At 33.0% G+C, this 15,056-nt stretch overlaps 1 protein-coding gene across 2 annotated transcripts; it reads left to right on the forward strand.

The window, feature by feature from the left end:
* The first annotated feature begins 1,637 nt into the window (after positions 1 to 1,637).
* LOC128189453 (protein SSXT-like) lies at positions 1,638 to 15,047 on the forward strand. Of its 2 annotated transcripts, XM_052861076.1 has the most exons (7): positions 1,638 to 1,808; positions 5,140 to 5,216; positions 6,293 to 6,377; positions 6,466 to 6,568; positions 6,975 to 7,154; positions 10,823 to 11,308; positions 12,305 to 15,047. In XM_052861076.1, exons 1-7 carry the CDS (start codon positions 1,740 to 1,742, stop codon positions 12,817 to 12,819), a joined length of 1,515 nt encoding a protein of 504 aa, XP_052717036.1. In that variant the 5' UTR covers positions 1,638 to 1,739; the 3' UTR covers positions 12,820 to 15,047. The 2 variants fall into 2 exon arrangements, with proteins under 2 accessions (XP_052717036.1, XP_052717037.1); XM_052861077.1 differs by lacking the exon at positions 6,975 to 7,154.
* The last annotated feature ends 9 nt before the right edge of the window (positions 15,048 to 15,056 follow it).

The raw sequence follows: 15,056 nt of genomic DNA on the forward strand, positions 1-15,056 counted from the left end.
TATTTGACAAAGATTAGCATGTAAGCTCAGTCTAAATATTTGATTAAAGAAGAAGTTATAAGTTGTGCACACGAGATATTAATTATGTAGTGTCCACGAACACAGGCACCCGACGTTATATAAATATTTTGCTTATTAATTAGGTATAGGGGCATATATACCGATCAATTTTATTCTGAAAATGAGAAAAATATAATTATACCGTCAGGTGCTTGCGACCAGGAGATGTTATCTCGTGCGCATGAGATATGCCGCATTTCGTAAACACAGCATAATGTCTCATGCACACGAGATATGTGGTGCACATCATATTATAAAGTTATGGTGCACACGAGATTTTATGTTGTGCGCACGACATAATTTTTGCCAAGTATCTTTGAAAACAAGTGTCATGAATGTAGTACTGAAAGTATTTGAACCTTTATATAAAAAATTCAGAGAAGTCTTACATACTAGTATTCCCTTTAATTCATATTGTATGAACCTCACTACCCCCCCCCCCCTCCCAACCCCCAACCCAACCCCACCACCATTGCCGCTGATCTCGGAAAACGCATATCTTCAATTTTAAATCATATTGTGCATGTAAAAAAAAAATGGATTCCTATATTTTTCATTCTCTTTTAGAATTTTATATTCGTGAACTTTTAGAGTATTCCAATATTTTTTATATTTATATATTGGGGGGGGGTACGAAAGACGAATAGGGCCACAAATAAAAATATTTTTATCTCGTAATTACGAGAAAAGATCTCGTCATGATGAAATACATAATAGAAAACTGTAGTGTATTGTACAACCCCACTCCAAAGTAAATATCAAGTTGCCATAGTCATAAAGAACTCAATTCCATTAGTTACTGATAACTATATATATAAATTGTTTCAATCATGATTTACCCCGGATTAAGTTTTAAATATTCATACACAACCTTTATTGAAAATACTTGTTTTTGTATATCAACATTTTGGAGTCTGAAAACAAATTATCCTTCATATAACTATAAGTTGGTCAATTACATGTAATTCATTAATCAATCTCCTCCTCCTTCAGATGAATTTTTTTTCACTAATTTAATGTATATGTATTTCGAAATATATCTTCGTCCATTTTACATAAAGAGACTCAGAGAAAACACGTAGAACAATGAAACGTACCATTTTATAAATATCTTTTTTTTTTTTTATAACGAGATCATTTCTTGTATTATCGATAAATAACGAAATAATAAACTTGTAAAAACGAGATCTTTTCTTGTAATTACGAGATCTTTTCTCGTAATAACGAGATAATTAGCTCGTAATTATGAGATAAAAATATTTTTTATGTGGCCCTAATCGTCTTTCGTAGGGAGGGGGTTAAATCCGGAAAATTGTTGATTCGATTTTGTTTGGGTAATAGACTCTATTAATGGTGTGTATAAAACACTTGTAAAAAAGATACGAACCGCGATTATAAATCAAAAATATGGGTATATTCAGTTCTGATATTTAATGTAGATAATTATTAATGTTTATATAATAGCTTATTTGAGCCGAATGAAAAGATTTGCATGAAGAAATTAGCAAATTCTAGTTTATAATTTGTGAAAACCCGGCTAGTTTATCATTACCCATTTTACCCAAAATTCATTTTCATTCGCTGCGGGGCAGTCGCATATTGACGCGGACTTTTGAGCCAAGCACCTGCCAAACGACATCGATATTTGGAATCATTTCCACCACGGCACCATAAAAGCAATGTCTTTAGCCTTCGTCCAACCACCACAGAAGAAGGGACCACCCCCAAATCAAGCATCAATCCAAAAGGTTTGACGAAATTTATCTTTTTCATTCTTTATCTAGGTCACCGCATTCACAACCACAAGAATCAACTAAGTCTAAGGTTTTAAAATATTGATTGCTAGGAAGAAAAAGAATTTGATTTAAAGACTTGTTCTGTATTGTCATTTTCATAGCAGTTTTTCAACACTGGTGAAAGATTAAATGCGCATGTAACGCGAGTCGTGACTGAATAATAGTGTGAAATAGTCACATACAGGTACATGTGTAGTACATGTCATGTGTTTTCATTATTCTGTACGAGATTTTCTCATCACATGGAAGAACTCGAGAGGTGTTAATTTAATATCTCCATCGCATATACGATTTTAGCTTTTCGAATCAATATAATGTAATAATGACGTCATTAACTTTCTTAGAAAACCCCCAATGGAAAGGTTATACATAGTAAGGCCTAAAAAAAATAATTGTGTGTTTAGGGTAACACTGATGAAAAAATTAGGTTAGGTAGGTAGGGATTTTTTTTTATTTTATCATATTTTTTTTTGCATGAATCCTAAGAATGTTTGTTTGTTTCATATTTAAAAACGTATTTTTTATTGGAAATTTTTGTAGGTTAGGTCGGGTTACCCAAAACACACAACTTTTTTTTTAGGCCTAATCAATATATATTCAGTCTGGAATTTGTCTTGAAAAGACATTTAAGATACATTGTTACAAATGAATGATTCACTATTCTTTGTTTCTGATGTCTATTTCGATCACTGTTTTATTATCTTACTATTCTCTTTTGAGAAGTGGACAGGCATAGCCTACATCCACTATGGATGTAGGCTATGCCTGTCCACTTCTCAAAAGAGAATATTATCTTACAAACACACTAAGGTTAGGACGATACTGTACTTCGCCGATTCAATTTGTATCGCTATGTAGATAAATTCTTTTCATGTGTAATTAATGTGTTTTATATTTGGAGGGTGGGGAAGGTTTCATAAGGGGCATTTTTTTCACCAATGTTACCAGTAACCATTGTAACCAGTCACAAATATGAAAAATAAATATTGTCACCAGTAACCGTCTGAAAAGCCCCTAGAAACTTTAACTTTTAGCATTGTAACCAATGTTACTTGTTACAAATGGAGTGGGGTAAAAGTCAGGACTAATTTCTGGCCATATATGTCACTATGCCTAAGAGTCTCAGTGATTCAATACAGATCACAATATTGCAACTCAATAAAAACATGAAAATGTGTTTAGAAGTTACTCCATTTGTTGATGAGTTTACACATGTCTAAAGTGATTTCATTTTTTTTAAAATGGGCATTGCACAATTTGAATTTACAAATAACTTAAGTGTAATCTGTGGTGTGTACACTTTTTTGGTCATAAACAGGTATTCAGAAAGTTTTCCTCATAGGTCCATTACAATCTCTTGAATAAGCTAAGTAGCTTTAGCTATTTAGAGAAGCTTTATTTAGCTATTTTCTTATACATTTTTCTTAAATGTGTAATTTTTTTCAGCTTATATATAAATCACACTTTATTGCAGTGATAGTTTTCTAACTTAAACTGTAAACCATTCTTATCTATGTCTCAATGCACACAGAGTGTTGAACTGTTACCCAAACAATGGAAATATATTTTTTGCTTTAAAATGTTCAAAAGCTGCAATTTTAAAAGTTTCTGTAATTAGTGTTACTTTTTTAATAGTACATGGTGAAAATATGAGTTATAAGAAAATTGCAATTTTTTTGTATATTTCTTGTAATAGCCTTAACATTTTCGTGAAAAACTGCATATAAATAGCTTTATCAAGCTTCTCTGAATAGCTTATTAAAGTTACAGATATATATAGCTTATTTCAAGATAAACCAAGAGTTTTTACTGGACCAGCTCCAGATAGCTTCATAACAGTTTTGACAACTTTACATAGTCTTTGGGCAAATTTTTACTTTCTTATGAGGTGCGCAAATTAAAATAACCAATAAATGAAGATTGGACTTTTTGGAAAATTAAAAAAAGACATTTGCTCAGATATCATTGTATTAAAGGTAAGTATATCGATCCATAGATCGTCAAAATTAATACTGCGAATGCACTGGTGCATAGGTGGATTGTCCCATCCCTAGAACACACATACCTATCAGGTAAAAAAACAACTGTATAAAAAATTTCTTACAGTGAATTGCAGAGATTTCGAAACTGATATCTTTTGGTACTTTGACTTTTTGATACCAGTAGAAATGTTTAGGCACGGGCAAAATTGTTGATTTTTGTATTAAAAATCTGAGAAAATAAGCACCACCTACAAATTTACATTGTTTCTGTTCCTCTGTCAATTATTTGAATTGAGGACCCAAATTGGATGTTCATTTATTCATTCTGTGTATACCATATATGATGCTCATGAGGTTTGTACAGTGGTGTCATGAGAAAATGTATCCAACCTGGCAAGAAAAAATGTACCCTGGAGAAAATGTACCGAAGACTAAGGGTATGTTTTCTCTTGGAGAAAATGTACCCAAGAGAAATTATAACCAGAAACTGAATAATTAAAAATTTGATAATTTAAAAACTATTTCACATTCTGTTAATGATTTCTCAAGGGTAATTTTTCTCCTGAGTACATTTTCTCCTGGGTACATTTTCTCCAGCATTCTGTGTAGTACCTTGGTCTGGCGCTCATGAAGATTGTGCAATTAACTTTGGTCCTTTGTAACATTCTGTAACTATGCAACATCTACTAGTTAATAAATGAAAGAAACTTCTGTTATTTTCCATTCTTATAATTATGAATTATTTACTAGTACAATTTGTACATTCAGTTGTTTGTATCTGCAAATCTGTAGCTCTACAGAAAAAATTTGGGTTTAAAAAGTGAAGCTGGTAAAATAAATATGTTTTATGGTGTAACCATTGGGGTAAGCACAGCAGGAAGTACACATATATCGCATCATTGTCAACTATATTCCATGGACTTGCCCCACCATAAAATAACATGGCTTTACTCCACTTGAAAACTTTTACCCCCACCCAGAAACTAAAGTTAGCAATTGTAATCTTTATTACAAATGAAAAGGTTATATACCGGGTATGTACCAACTTGCCCAAAATATATAAAAGAAACTGATAGAGATGTTTTTGATAAATAAAAAATCATTTGTTATGATGCATATTATATTCCCAGTCCTTTACTTATGGAGACACCTGTAGGTTTAGCTCATTTTTTATACGCATACTGTTAGTATAGCTCTTTTCCTTTTATGACAACTGTGTTTGCTATTAACTAGGAAACTTATCATCAATAATAATCAAGATCAATCTTTCCAAATAATATAATGAATAACATACATTTTAGATGCTTGATGAAAATAATCAGCTGATACAGACCATTGTGGATTATCAAACAAAGGGAAAGACATCAGAATGTGTGCAGTAAGTGACTGTTGAAAACTATTTGATCAGTGTTTACATAAAATAGAATTATTAAGATTGCTGAAAATATACAGTATCAATATTCAGGGTTGCAAATAACCAACCGCCCACTCGCAAATGCGAGTAATTTTTACAGTGGGCGACTATTTCTTAAAGATTTAGTTGCCCACATGGCGAGTATAAATTCTTTTGAAAATCAAGGACCAACTTAAACGAAATGGTGACCGGCAACTTCGTTGGAATTTCCTCCATAAGAGAAGATAAAGTCGCCCTGTATTATGAGTTTACAATCGTTTAAATTAACCCCAAAGACAATGAAATGATAATTATCTAATTCTGAAGACGTTTTCACAGCATAAGTTAACCCCTGTTGTAATCAATAACTGGAGATTGTCTTATCTTTAGGGGTTATAAATACCTGTGATGCAACCACATACTGTGCAACTGATGTTTATTACTTTTAGTGTTGAAATTATTATTAGTTGGTAATTTGTAATTAGTTAATAATTCTGCCAAATTAAAGCTAAAATAATCATAAAACCGTTTGTTAACAGTTATCTTTAAAAAAAATAAGATCCTTTATATAACGGTTGTAACTGGGTCAAAGGGTTGGACTAATACCTACAAAGTACACAGAAATACAGAGACTAATTTTATTTGTCATTTAAAATGTATGAATACACAGAGAATTAAATTTAATAAATTGGATCTAATTCAAATTAATAATGGCACTTTACAATTTTTATTCTACATGAATATATTTTAATATTATAAACTAACTTCATTGTGAATATCATTGGGCCCCTATAAATTATTGTGGGCTTGTATAACTTGAAAAGTTGGGAGTTCACATGGCCTCTGGGTTTGAAAATGTTATTTGCAACCCTGAATATTTCTTGAGATTTTCTTATTAGTATAACTACAATCAATTGATCATTGAATTAAGTATAAGTGATAAAAATAGATTCACAGTAATGTTTAAATCCGAAAAAAATCCTTTAAAACATTTGTTCTTTACATGACAACTGGTAGAAAGCTAACATAGTTTCTTAAATTGGGCTGGGTTTTTTTTCCAGATATCAGCATATGTTGCACAGGAATTTGGTTTACCTAGCTACCTTGGCAGACTCAAATCAGAATCTCTCAAATCAACTTTTGCCTGTAAGTAACATCGATTTCCTTGTTTAGAAAGAGGCGCTCATTAAAGAAAGATGACGCTCAATGGATAATTTAAAACTATTCGTTTTAGGCCTTAGGACAATCTGGGCAAGGAAACATGGCCCCTCAGCAGCCAAACCCTCAGATGAATCAGATGAGGCCTCCCGGGAATATGCCAAACCAGATGCCTCCAGGTAACTGTCAGTCTAGGCATTGCAGCATCCAGTTTATGTCTCAGCTGTTGGTGTTAATTTTTGTAATTTGTTGTGTACACAAGACATTCAGAAAGGAGGGTTTCAAAAAGGTTTTGTATACGGTATTTGGAGCAGAAATAGAAGGTAAACTCTGGTGACAAGTCATTAAACTTAGAGTATTTTATGGAGAAAATGTAATTAAACAGAGTAAAATACTTATAGTATTTTCAAAGTACAAGCTGTATTTCAAAGTACAAGCCTAATGTGTGTGGTACAGAAAAAAAAACTCCACAAGAAAATGGTTTTAAACTGAATGAAGTCTTGATTAAAGAATGTTTGATTATATTTTTGGTGTAATTATTTTAAGCTAATTATGAAAGGAACATTCCTGTTTATGTACACAAAGGTGGAGCTCAAGGATCTGTCAATCATTACATGGGCGGAAATGCCATGTCTCCGCCCAACAGTATGTACTCTCAGCAAGGTCCTGTGGGACCCCCAGGGCAGTCTAGCTCAGGGGGCTTCCCACAGGGGCCAATGCAGCCACAGATGAACCAGTCAAACATGGTGGCCCCCGGGAGCTTCAGTGAGTGGCCGTGGATCTGTGCTAGACTTGCGTTACTCTGCTTGTTTGTGTGTTGGTGTACTGAGTGACTTTATATCTGTATACTGGCAAAGATACTGATCATACTGTACTACTAGTTCACCTGTGTATCAACACTAGTTCCTATTTATCACTAAACAAGGAGTTGAAAGTCGCTTGATGAAAGGTGTTCTTCTGCTCAAGAACCATACATCTCTATGTATAGAAAAAAAAAAAATTCAGACAAGTTTGTTTGAACAATAAGTCCTTATTACTGAATTTTGAAAAACAGGCAAATACAGTTCCTTGTTTTCTGCCGAAATGGCTGTAAACTGGTATGGTAGTCGATTAAAATTAATACACCTATCACATTATAAAAGCTGAGATGGGTACTGTGTGATGCTTTATTTCAGAAATGCATTTATTAACATTGGCATCTATATTTTTAAAACATGTATTATAATATCTTAATATACCAATATCTTAGTTATGGTAGCATTTTATTTTATTTTTTATAGTTGAAAACATTTTAAAACTAACAGCTAAGCATAAATTTAGTACATGTATCAGAATATTTTTGAATATTGAAAACTAATATTTTGGTTATTTACTTTATATTTCACTTTTTATACACCTTACTTATAGACTCAGACTTATAGCTTGTATATGGGCACAAAGTTTACCCATAACTTAGCAAAAATAATTTCTATTCCTTTCTCTCATTCTGTAAACATCACAGAAATTAAGATAACATTTAATTAATTAGGCACAATTTTCAAATCACAGGTTCACATGCTAGTATTGTCAAATAAATAATTTATTATTGGCATATATGAAGAAATTTGGTGTGAATTTTGAGTGCAGATATGTAGTATATGTTCTGTTCCTTAGAATAAAACTTAACACTTAATGTTAAAAATTGTTCAAATTTGAATGGCTGTACATGCGGACCTCTGTTGCCGTATGTGAAAAATCATATTTCGTGTGAATATTCGAATTAGCTAGAACTCTTTCAATACTTTTGCATTTGCCTTCAGGAAAAGCATCAAGTATGTACACAATCCATTGTTGGCTTATCAAAATTTGTTATTCGTTGATTACTTTAATTCTTCTAACATCTTTCTGCCTTTTTGTTCGGATTTAAGATCTTTAACATTGCTGACATGGATTTCTGTCTCGCCATTGTCGTTGAATATGTCAATAGGTGTATTCAAATTGTTTAAAATTTTCAATCAGCTTGAAAATTCAAATAAGTACCGTATTTTTCGAAAATTAGGTCAATACGGTTTATTGGGCGAAGGAGGCTGTTTTTAGCCAAAAAATTTTTAAAAAAGTATCAATAGGTCGACTTCGAAGAATTGGTCGAAAAATTACCGCTAGTTCTAATGAATAAATGGTACAAACCAATAACGTTATCATATAGTAGCCTTTAATCTTATTTCACAGTTTTAAACAAAAGGGAAATAAAATGTATTTCTTGAAAACATCGTAAGAAAATGTCTGAAATTGCATCAAAATTAATTCAGTACGGCCGGTTTTAATTTAAGATCGTTTTTTATTACTTCCCTGCCGTGTGTACAAACTGGTGTTAACCGGGGGATAGTAACCTAGCCTTGAGGCATCGATGACTACGGTAGCACATGCCACCCTGTGTCTCTGTGTGACTTTTTACCGTGTATATACATACGAGTCAACCTCTGATCTTATTGAAGCCTGCGGGCATGAGTAGCACGTGCCGAGAGTTCAACTGTGTATAAACAAAGTAAGCGCTACCCAGACTGATTTCAGAGACACCTGGCTAAAATTTCATCGAAAGTTTTATGTTGAATATACAGGAAAAAAACTTGTTCATGTATTCTATTATGAAAACAATTTTTTTTAATTTCTACCCGACGATACCCCCCCCCCCCCCCCCCCCCCCCCCCCCCCCCCCCCCCGTAATTACCCTTTGTACGGTTCTCATTTTACTTTTACCACGCGAAATCGATTTCCTATTTATCGTGAGCACACGATCAAAATACATGGCAGCATATAATAATGATCGAAAGATGATTCGGTCAGTGATCTAAGTAAGAAATGTAAGATGAAATAAATCTATTTACATTTAATTTTGTTTAAATGATAAATTACTACAGTATATTGATTAAAATACATACGATTTTTACACAGAAATTCAAGCAGTATTATAGTAAACACTTATGATTTGATTGGAGGCTTGCATAAATTTTTGCAAAATTTCATATCAAATTTTCCAACCAAAAAAAAAACATAAATTGGGCGAAACGATGAATAGGGCGAGGTCCACGTGTCAGGGGAAAAAGTATCGACCTAATTCCCGAAAAATACAGTATTTGATACTTTCAGAATCTTGACTGCATTTTAATCAGAATTTATTTTTTGAAAGTTATGGAAAAAAACTACTCTTGTTTGTTTCATTGATTTCCTGAGCATGAATTGCAGCACTCTTTTCAATGTATTGGTGATAGGGGTGCTAAATATTGCTTCTCTGCAGGAGGATCAATTGTTTTATGCAAAGCACTGACAAGATTTTCATGTAACACATGTATAAGAATACTAATAGATGAGGTAATGGGCAAACTTGATTATCTAGGTCCCATCAGCTTACATGTTTATCATCTGTCATATAAGTATTCGACAAGACTATTGAAAAATTGCACCCTCAAATATGACAGCTGATCATAATTTATGGACATGACACACTTTATCATTGTGTGACGTTCAAATTATATAACATTTATTTAATATCTTCCAGTCCATTTAGAGCCATTTTAACAAGGCCTTGGACTTTCAGTACAATGGAACTACCATCTATTTTTTGCGTCAAAACAAGTTAAAATGACGCTGGTATCAAGCGAAATATACACCAATTGCATAGTCTTGCTCAAAAGCCAGACAGATCTTGTTGATTTCAAATTGCCATGACTGAGTGGCCAGCAATGAAATAGACAGGCCTACGTCACATTGCCAATTGACACAACTACCCAAAGTCCAAGCTCTTGTTAGAATGGTTCTAGTTTATATACACAAGTTCCTTTCCTTGATGAATTTTCCTATACATTGGTAGAAACTGCAGTGGCATTTCTCTTGTTCTTTGTTTTATATTATACAGTAGATGAAGTGTACTGATATGATAGTTTTATTTATTTTTTTTATCATTTTTTCATCCTCTGAGTGATCTTTTCTTTTTGAACTGATTAATATAAAGCTAATTTTGTTTTACTATATTTGAAGATAACTTCTAAGAAAAATTATTACAGAATAATGTTCATCAAAACACTTACTTATTCTATGTGGAAATAGGATGAATTCTTCAGCAGAGGCAAACAATTTAACCATTAATGTGTTACATTTTGAATGATTTGAATGTAGTACTCAATGAAATATGTATTGTACCCTAAAGTTGAAAAATATTTAACTATTCAATCATTTGATTGCATTAATTAAATGGACAGAGATGTCAGCTAAAAAGTCACTTTTGTAAAGAAATCAAAGGGTATCAGCTGAATTATATTTTTTTTTTGTTTTGGATATTTATGTATTTTAAGATCATATTAATTATGGTAGTTAATATTTCAAAAAGGTGATTTGATTTTTTTCATATACAAGTAAATTAATTACTTTCCTTCAGTTAATTATTTCATATTTCATAGGTCAAGGACAACAGAATTTCAACATGCAACATGGTAACTTTGGAAATCAGCAAAGCAGTCATCCAATGATGCCTCAACAACAGCCAGGAATGTCACAGCAACAGCCAATGATGTCACAAGGTCAACAGCCAATGATGTCGCAGAGCCAGCAACAACCGATGATGTCACAAAATCAACAACCAATGATGTCCCAGACCCAGCAACAGCCACCAATGGGTACCCAGAATCAACAACAGCCAATGGGATCCCAGAACCAGCAACAGCCAATGATGTCACAGAATCAGCAGCCAATGATGTCACAGAATCAGCAACCAGTTGGAACACAGAGCCAGCCACAAGCCATGATGTCACAAAATCAGCAACAGCCAATGATGCCTAATCAAGGGATGATGTCTACTGGGAACAGAATGGCTAACCAAGGAGGTCAAATGATGAATCAGCAAATGCCCATGCAGGGAGGATACAATCGCCAGCGCCCACAGCAAGGTAGGCCTGAACCTTAAAAAGCTTCAGTTGTGTTTCATATGTGGCTATAAAAAACCCTAATATTTCCATCATTTATTTAGAATGCAAAGAGCTCTGCTATCATTTAGCATTTTTAAAGACCAATATTGTACTTTAGGAAATCCAGCCCTTTGTAGTCAGATGCTGTATATTTAATTGTTTGTGTGATGATTTTTTTTCCCCACATTTGTTTTGCAAAAGAAATTTTGCTATTAGAAATTTTCTTTATCGCAAAACATGATTAATGCAAGTACAAAATGTTACAAACATCCAATTTTCACTAATTTTGTGACACATGAAAAATGCTTTATATACGGTTTGTAAAATGATAATCTGATTCATTAAGACATTAGTTACACACAATTTCTGTGCCTCTGTCATTGCAGAAATGGTCAAAACATGAAAAGTAAATAAAATTGATGGTGGGTGTGGGTGAAGAAAAAAAAATTGAGTTTGGAGATTGTTTCCATTTCCATGCAAGTTTTCAGAGGCTATAAAATTGACTATCACTTCGCTACATGAACATAAAATATAAGAAAGGATGATTCCACTAAGTATGAATTTGGGTCTTAGATTATTCATTTGTTGTCTTTTTGAGCTAAATTTCTGGAAATTTTTTAAAGTATTATTCATCCTATTCAGCACAGATGTCTTAATTTTGTCATAGATATCCAAACAGTTTCTAAAGTTTCAGTAAGACAGTAGTAATTAGACTAGTGGTCAATTATCCAGGTATAGCTGGTCAAACAGGTATCGGCAAATAAGTGGGGGTTTTTACGACTGTTGAGAAGTGAAAGGCTTTGTAGGCTTAGAATGCTGCAATTTTATTTAATTCGTACAATAAAAAAAAAATATGACTTTTCAGTAGAAAATTTTCATATTGATACAAGAGATACAACCTTTAGGTAGAATCATCCTTAATATGCTCTTGATGATTATGCATGTCGGAGGTCATTTGGATTGACTTCTCATTCACAGGCCAGTATCCCCAGAATTACCAAGGCCAGCCTCCATACAACAGTCAGTCACAGTACCAGCAAGGTCAAGGCCAACAGAACTTCCCCCAAGGCCATGGGTACAATCAAAACATGCAACAGAATCAGTATGGAGGGTACCAAGGTCAAAACACACCTCAAAGATATAGCCCATTCAGAGGTCAAATAAACCAAGGTCAAATGCCTAATCAAATGCCTGGTCAAGGACAGATGCCAAACCAAAGCCAAATGGGTGGGCCAGGTCCAATGCCACCTCAACAAAATGCCATTGGAAACCAGGGTCAAATGCCCAACCAGGGAGGTCAAACATCCATACCAGGGCCTGGGGGAATGCCAAATCAAGGTCAGGGTCCAATACAGTCCCAAGGGCCCCCTGGTCAGTCTCCAATGGCTAATCCTGGACAGCAGGGAGGCCCTATGCCCGGGCAAAGCCCAGGGGCTCCAATGCAGGGACAAGGACAGATGAACAACTACGGATATCAACAAAATCAATATTAACTTTAGTTAGAGAAAATGGATAACAAAATTATTTTTTCTTTTTGTTTTTCAATGATGTTTTCTATTTTGAATAGAGTTGTTTCTGTTGAGCAGCTATAAAAAAAATCAATACAACAAATATTAAGAATATATTTTACTCACTTTTTTAGGAACAAAGATCTCATTTACATTGTATATCTTGTTTGAATATTTGTCCACATGTGTACATTACCGGTATTCCACATATTTTGTGCTATTTGGCTTTCATGTGCGTATTGTATTTTCAAACAAGTGTACTACAAATAATTTTGTAGGTCAACATCCATTTTTCCATTATTAGCAACTTAGGTAGCTTTTGTACTTTCAAACATGAAATCCTTAGTATGCATTTCATTGTTTGAGGCCTGAAAATTAAGAAAGCTTATAGAATCGGTTTACTGTTAATCAATTGGTGCTATACAATTTTGTTCCTTTTTGCATACATGTACTATCAAAACATTACCAAAAAATTGTTACTTTTCATCAGTCAAGATTTTTCATAAATCTGTTGAATGCAACAGTTTTATTCATTTACATCCATGATAAAAACAATGCCTAAAATTTTGAAAAGCATGTTGTATGTTATATAAAAAGCTTTCACAAACATGCTTCAAGAATCTCTCCACTTGGTACACTTGCTTAATAATCAATATGCCATTAGAACAATGCTATAGCAGAGAAGTAAACTGAAGGTGTTTGTTTTGTATTTTTTTTTTTCATTTTGTGAAATTTAAATACTGTTTATGTTTTTAATGTAATCAGATTTTGCTTTGGTAGAGGTGCTTTTAGTTAACCTGAATCTTGGTGTAATCCCCAGAGAATCTCATTGTAACTTACTTTAAAATCCTTGCATCATATTGATGTAAAACTGAACAGGATTAATTATGATTCAAACTGAATCGATGTTTTCTTCATGTACATTGCTGAGGCGTTTTGAATGGATTCTTGTGTGACAAGTGTTAAATCTATTTAAAAGAAGTGGACAATTTAGAAATATGTAGTGTTAGTTCTATATAAATGAGAGAAAAGTATGGTACAAGATGATAGTGTTATATTAAAATAGACATATTCATTTATATATATATACATGTATGTAATTAGTCAGTAGGTTACGCAAGTTTTTCCTTTCATATGTGTGTGAGTGTGTGTAAAATATCAGTCGTCCAAATGTTTATTTTAAAGGATATAGTTTATACATGTACAGGTATGAAACTGAAAGCATGCTTCAACAAAGTTGCAAGACAGGCTCAGTGGATGTTCGATTTTGTTTCCATGGTTCTTAAACGGTTTCCTTTTTTGGACCAAAGCAGCTTTAATGTTGCATTGAAGAGTATTATACAGCACAAAAATTGATCATGATATATAGGTCTCCAGTCAAGTATTTTTCCAAAATGACTGAATACCATATCTTGAAATGATGAAGATATCTTGCTTGTAAATCAAGTGATCTGAATGCAGAGTGTAGCTCTGAACTTTGATTCTTTGAATTCTGATTTTGGATGAGTACTCAAGTTGTATAATACATTTGTTAGATCTATTGGTTCATGCTTTGATTTTTGCATTGGTGGTGGTCATTTTTAAAAAGATCCTTGAGAATGGCACACGTTTTCTCAATATTTTAATTTTCTAAGCATTTCAAAAGGATGACTTGCATCAATATATCTGGTATACAAGATTTGCAGTCCTGTACTACAAATAGAGAGGTTGTTCAGTGATCTATGATTAAATTTATTCACATGTACCTTCATAATAGGATTTTAATGAAGTTTGTTTTCATCCAGATTTGTCATTAAAAAATGATTCCATACAGGTTTAGAAATTTTATGTAGTATTTATCAATTTATTTACATATATATTTACTTTACAAGAAACCTAAGTTTTTAAAAATTGTTAAAACTTATTTGTGTAAATGATGTTGCTGTCAATATTTTTTATACATATGACATCGAAGTGTATTGATCAAAATTTACTGTATCAATGAGAACTTTAAGCTTTATGTAAACTGTGAAAAAAATATGTGCCAAGGCTGAAGGGAGAGTGGACGTGTTAATATTTTGTGTTGCAAAGTAGAGCTTTGCTGAAATAGCCTAGCACTGGCTGTGGTTGAGTGCAAGTACATGTAACTAGAATGTATATTATACTTATTACTGTGTTGTTACCAGAAGTTTGTACAGTATCGATAAAAAGAAAATAAATTTGTGGTAGACTTACACTGGCAT

This window comes from Crassostrea angulata, chromosome 6, assembly GCF_025612915.1.
Source record: "Crassostrea angulata isolate pt1a10 chromosome 6, ASM2561291v2, whole genome shotgun sequence".
Taxonomy (NCBI): domain Eukaryota; kingdom Metazoa; phylum Mollusca; class Bivalvia; order Ostreida; family Ostreidae; genus Magallana; species Magallana angulata.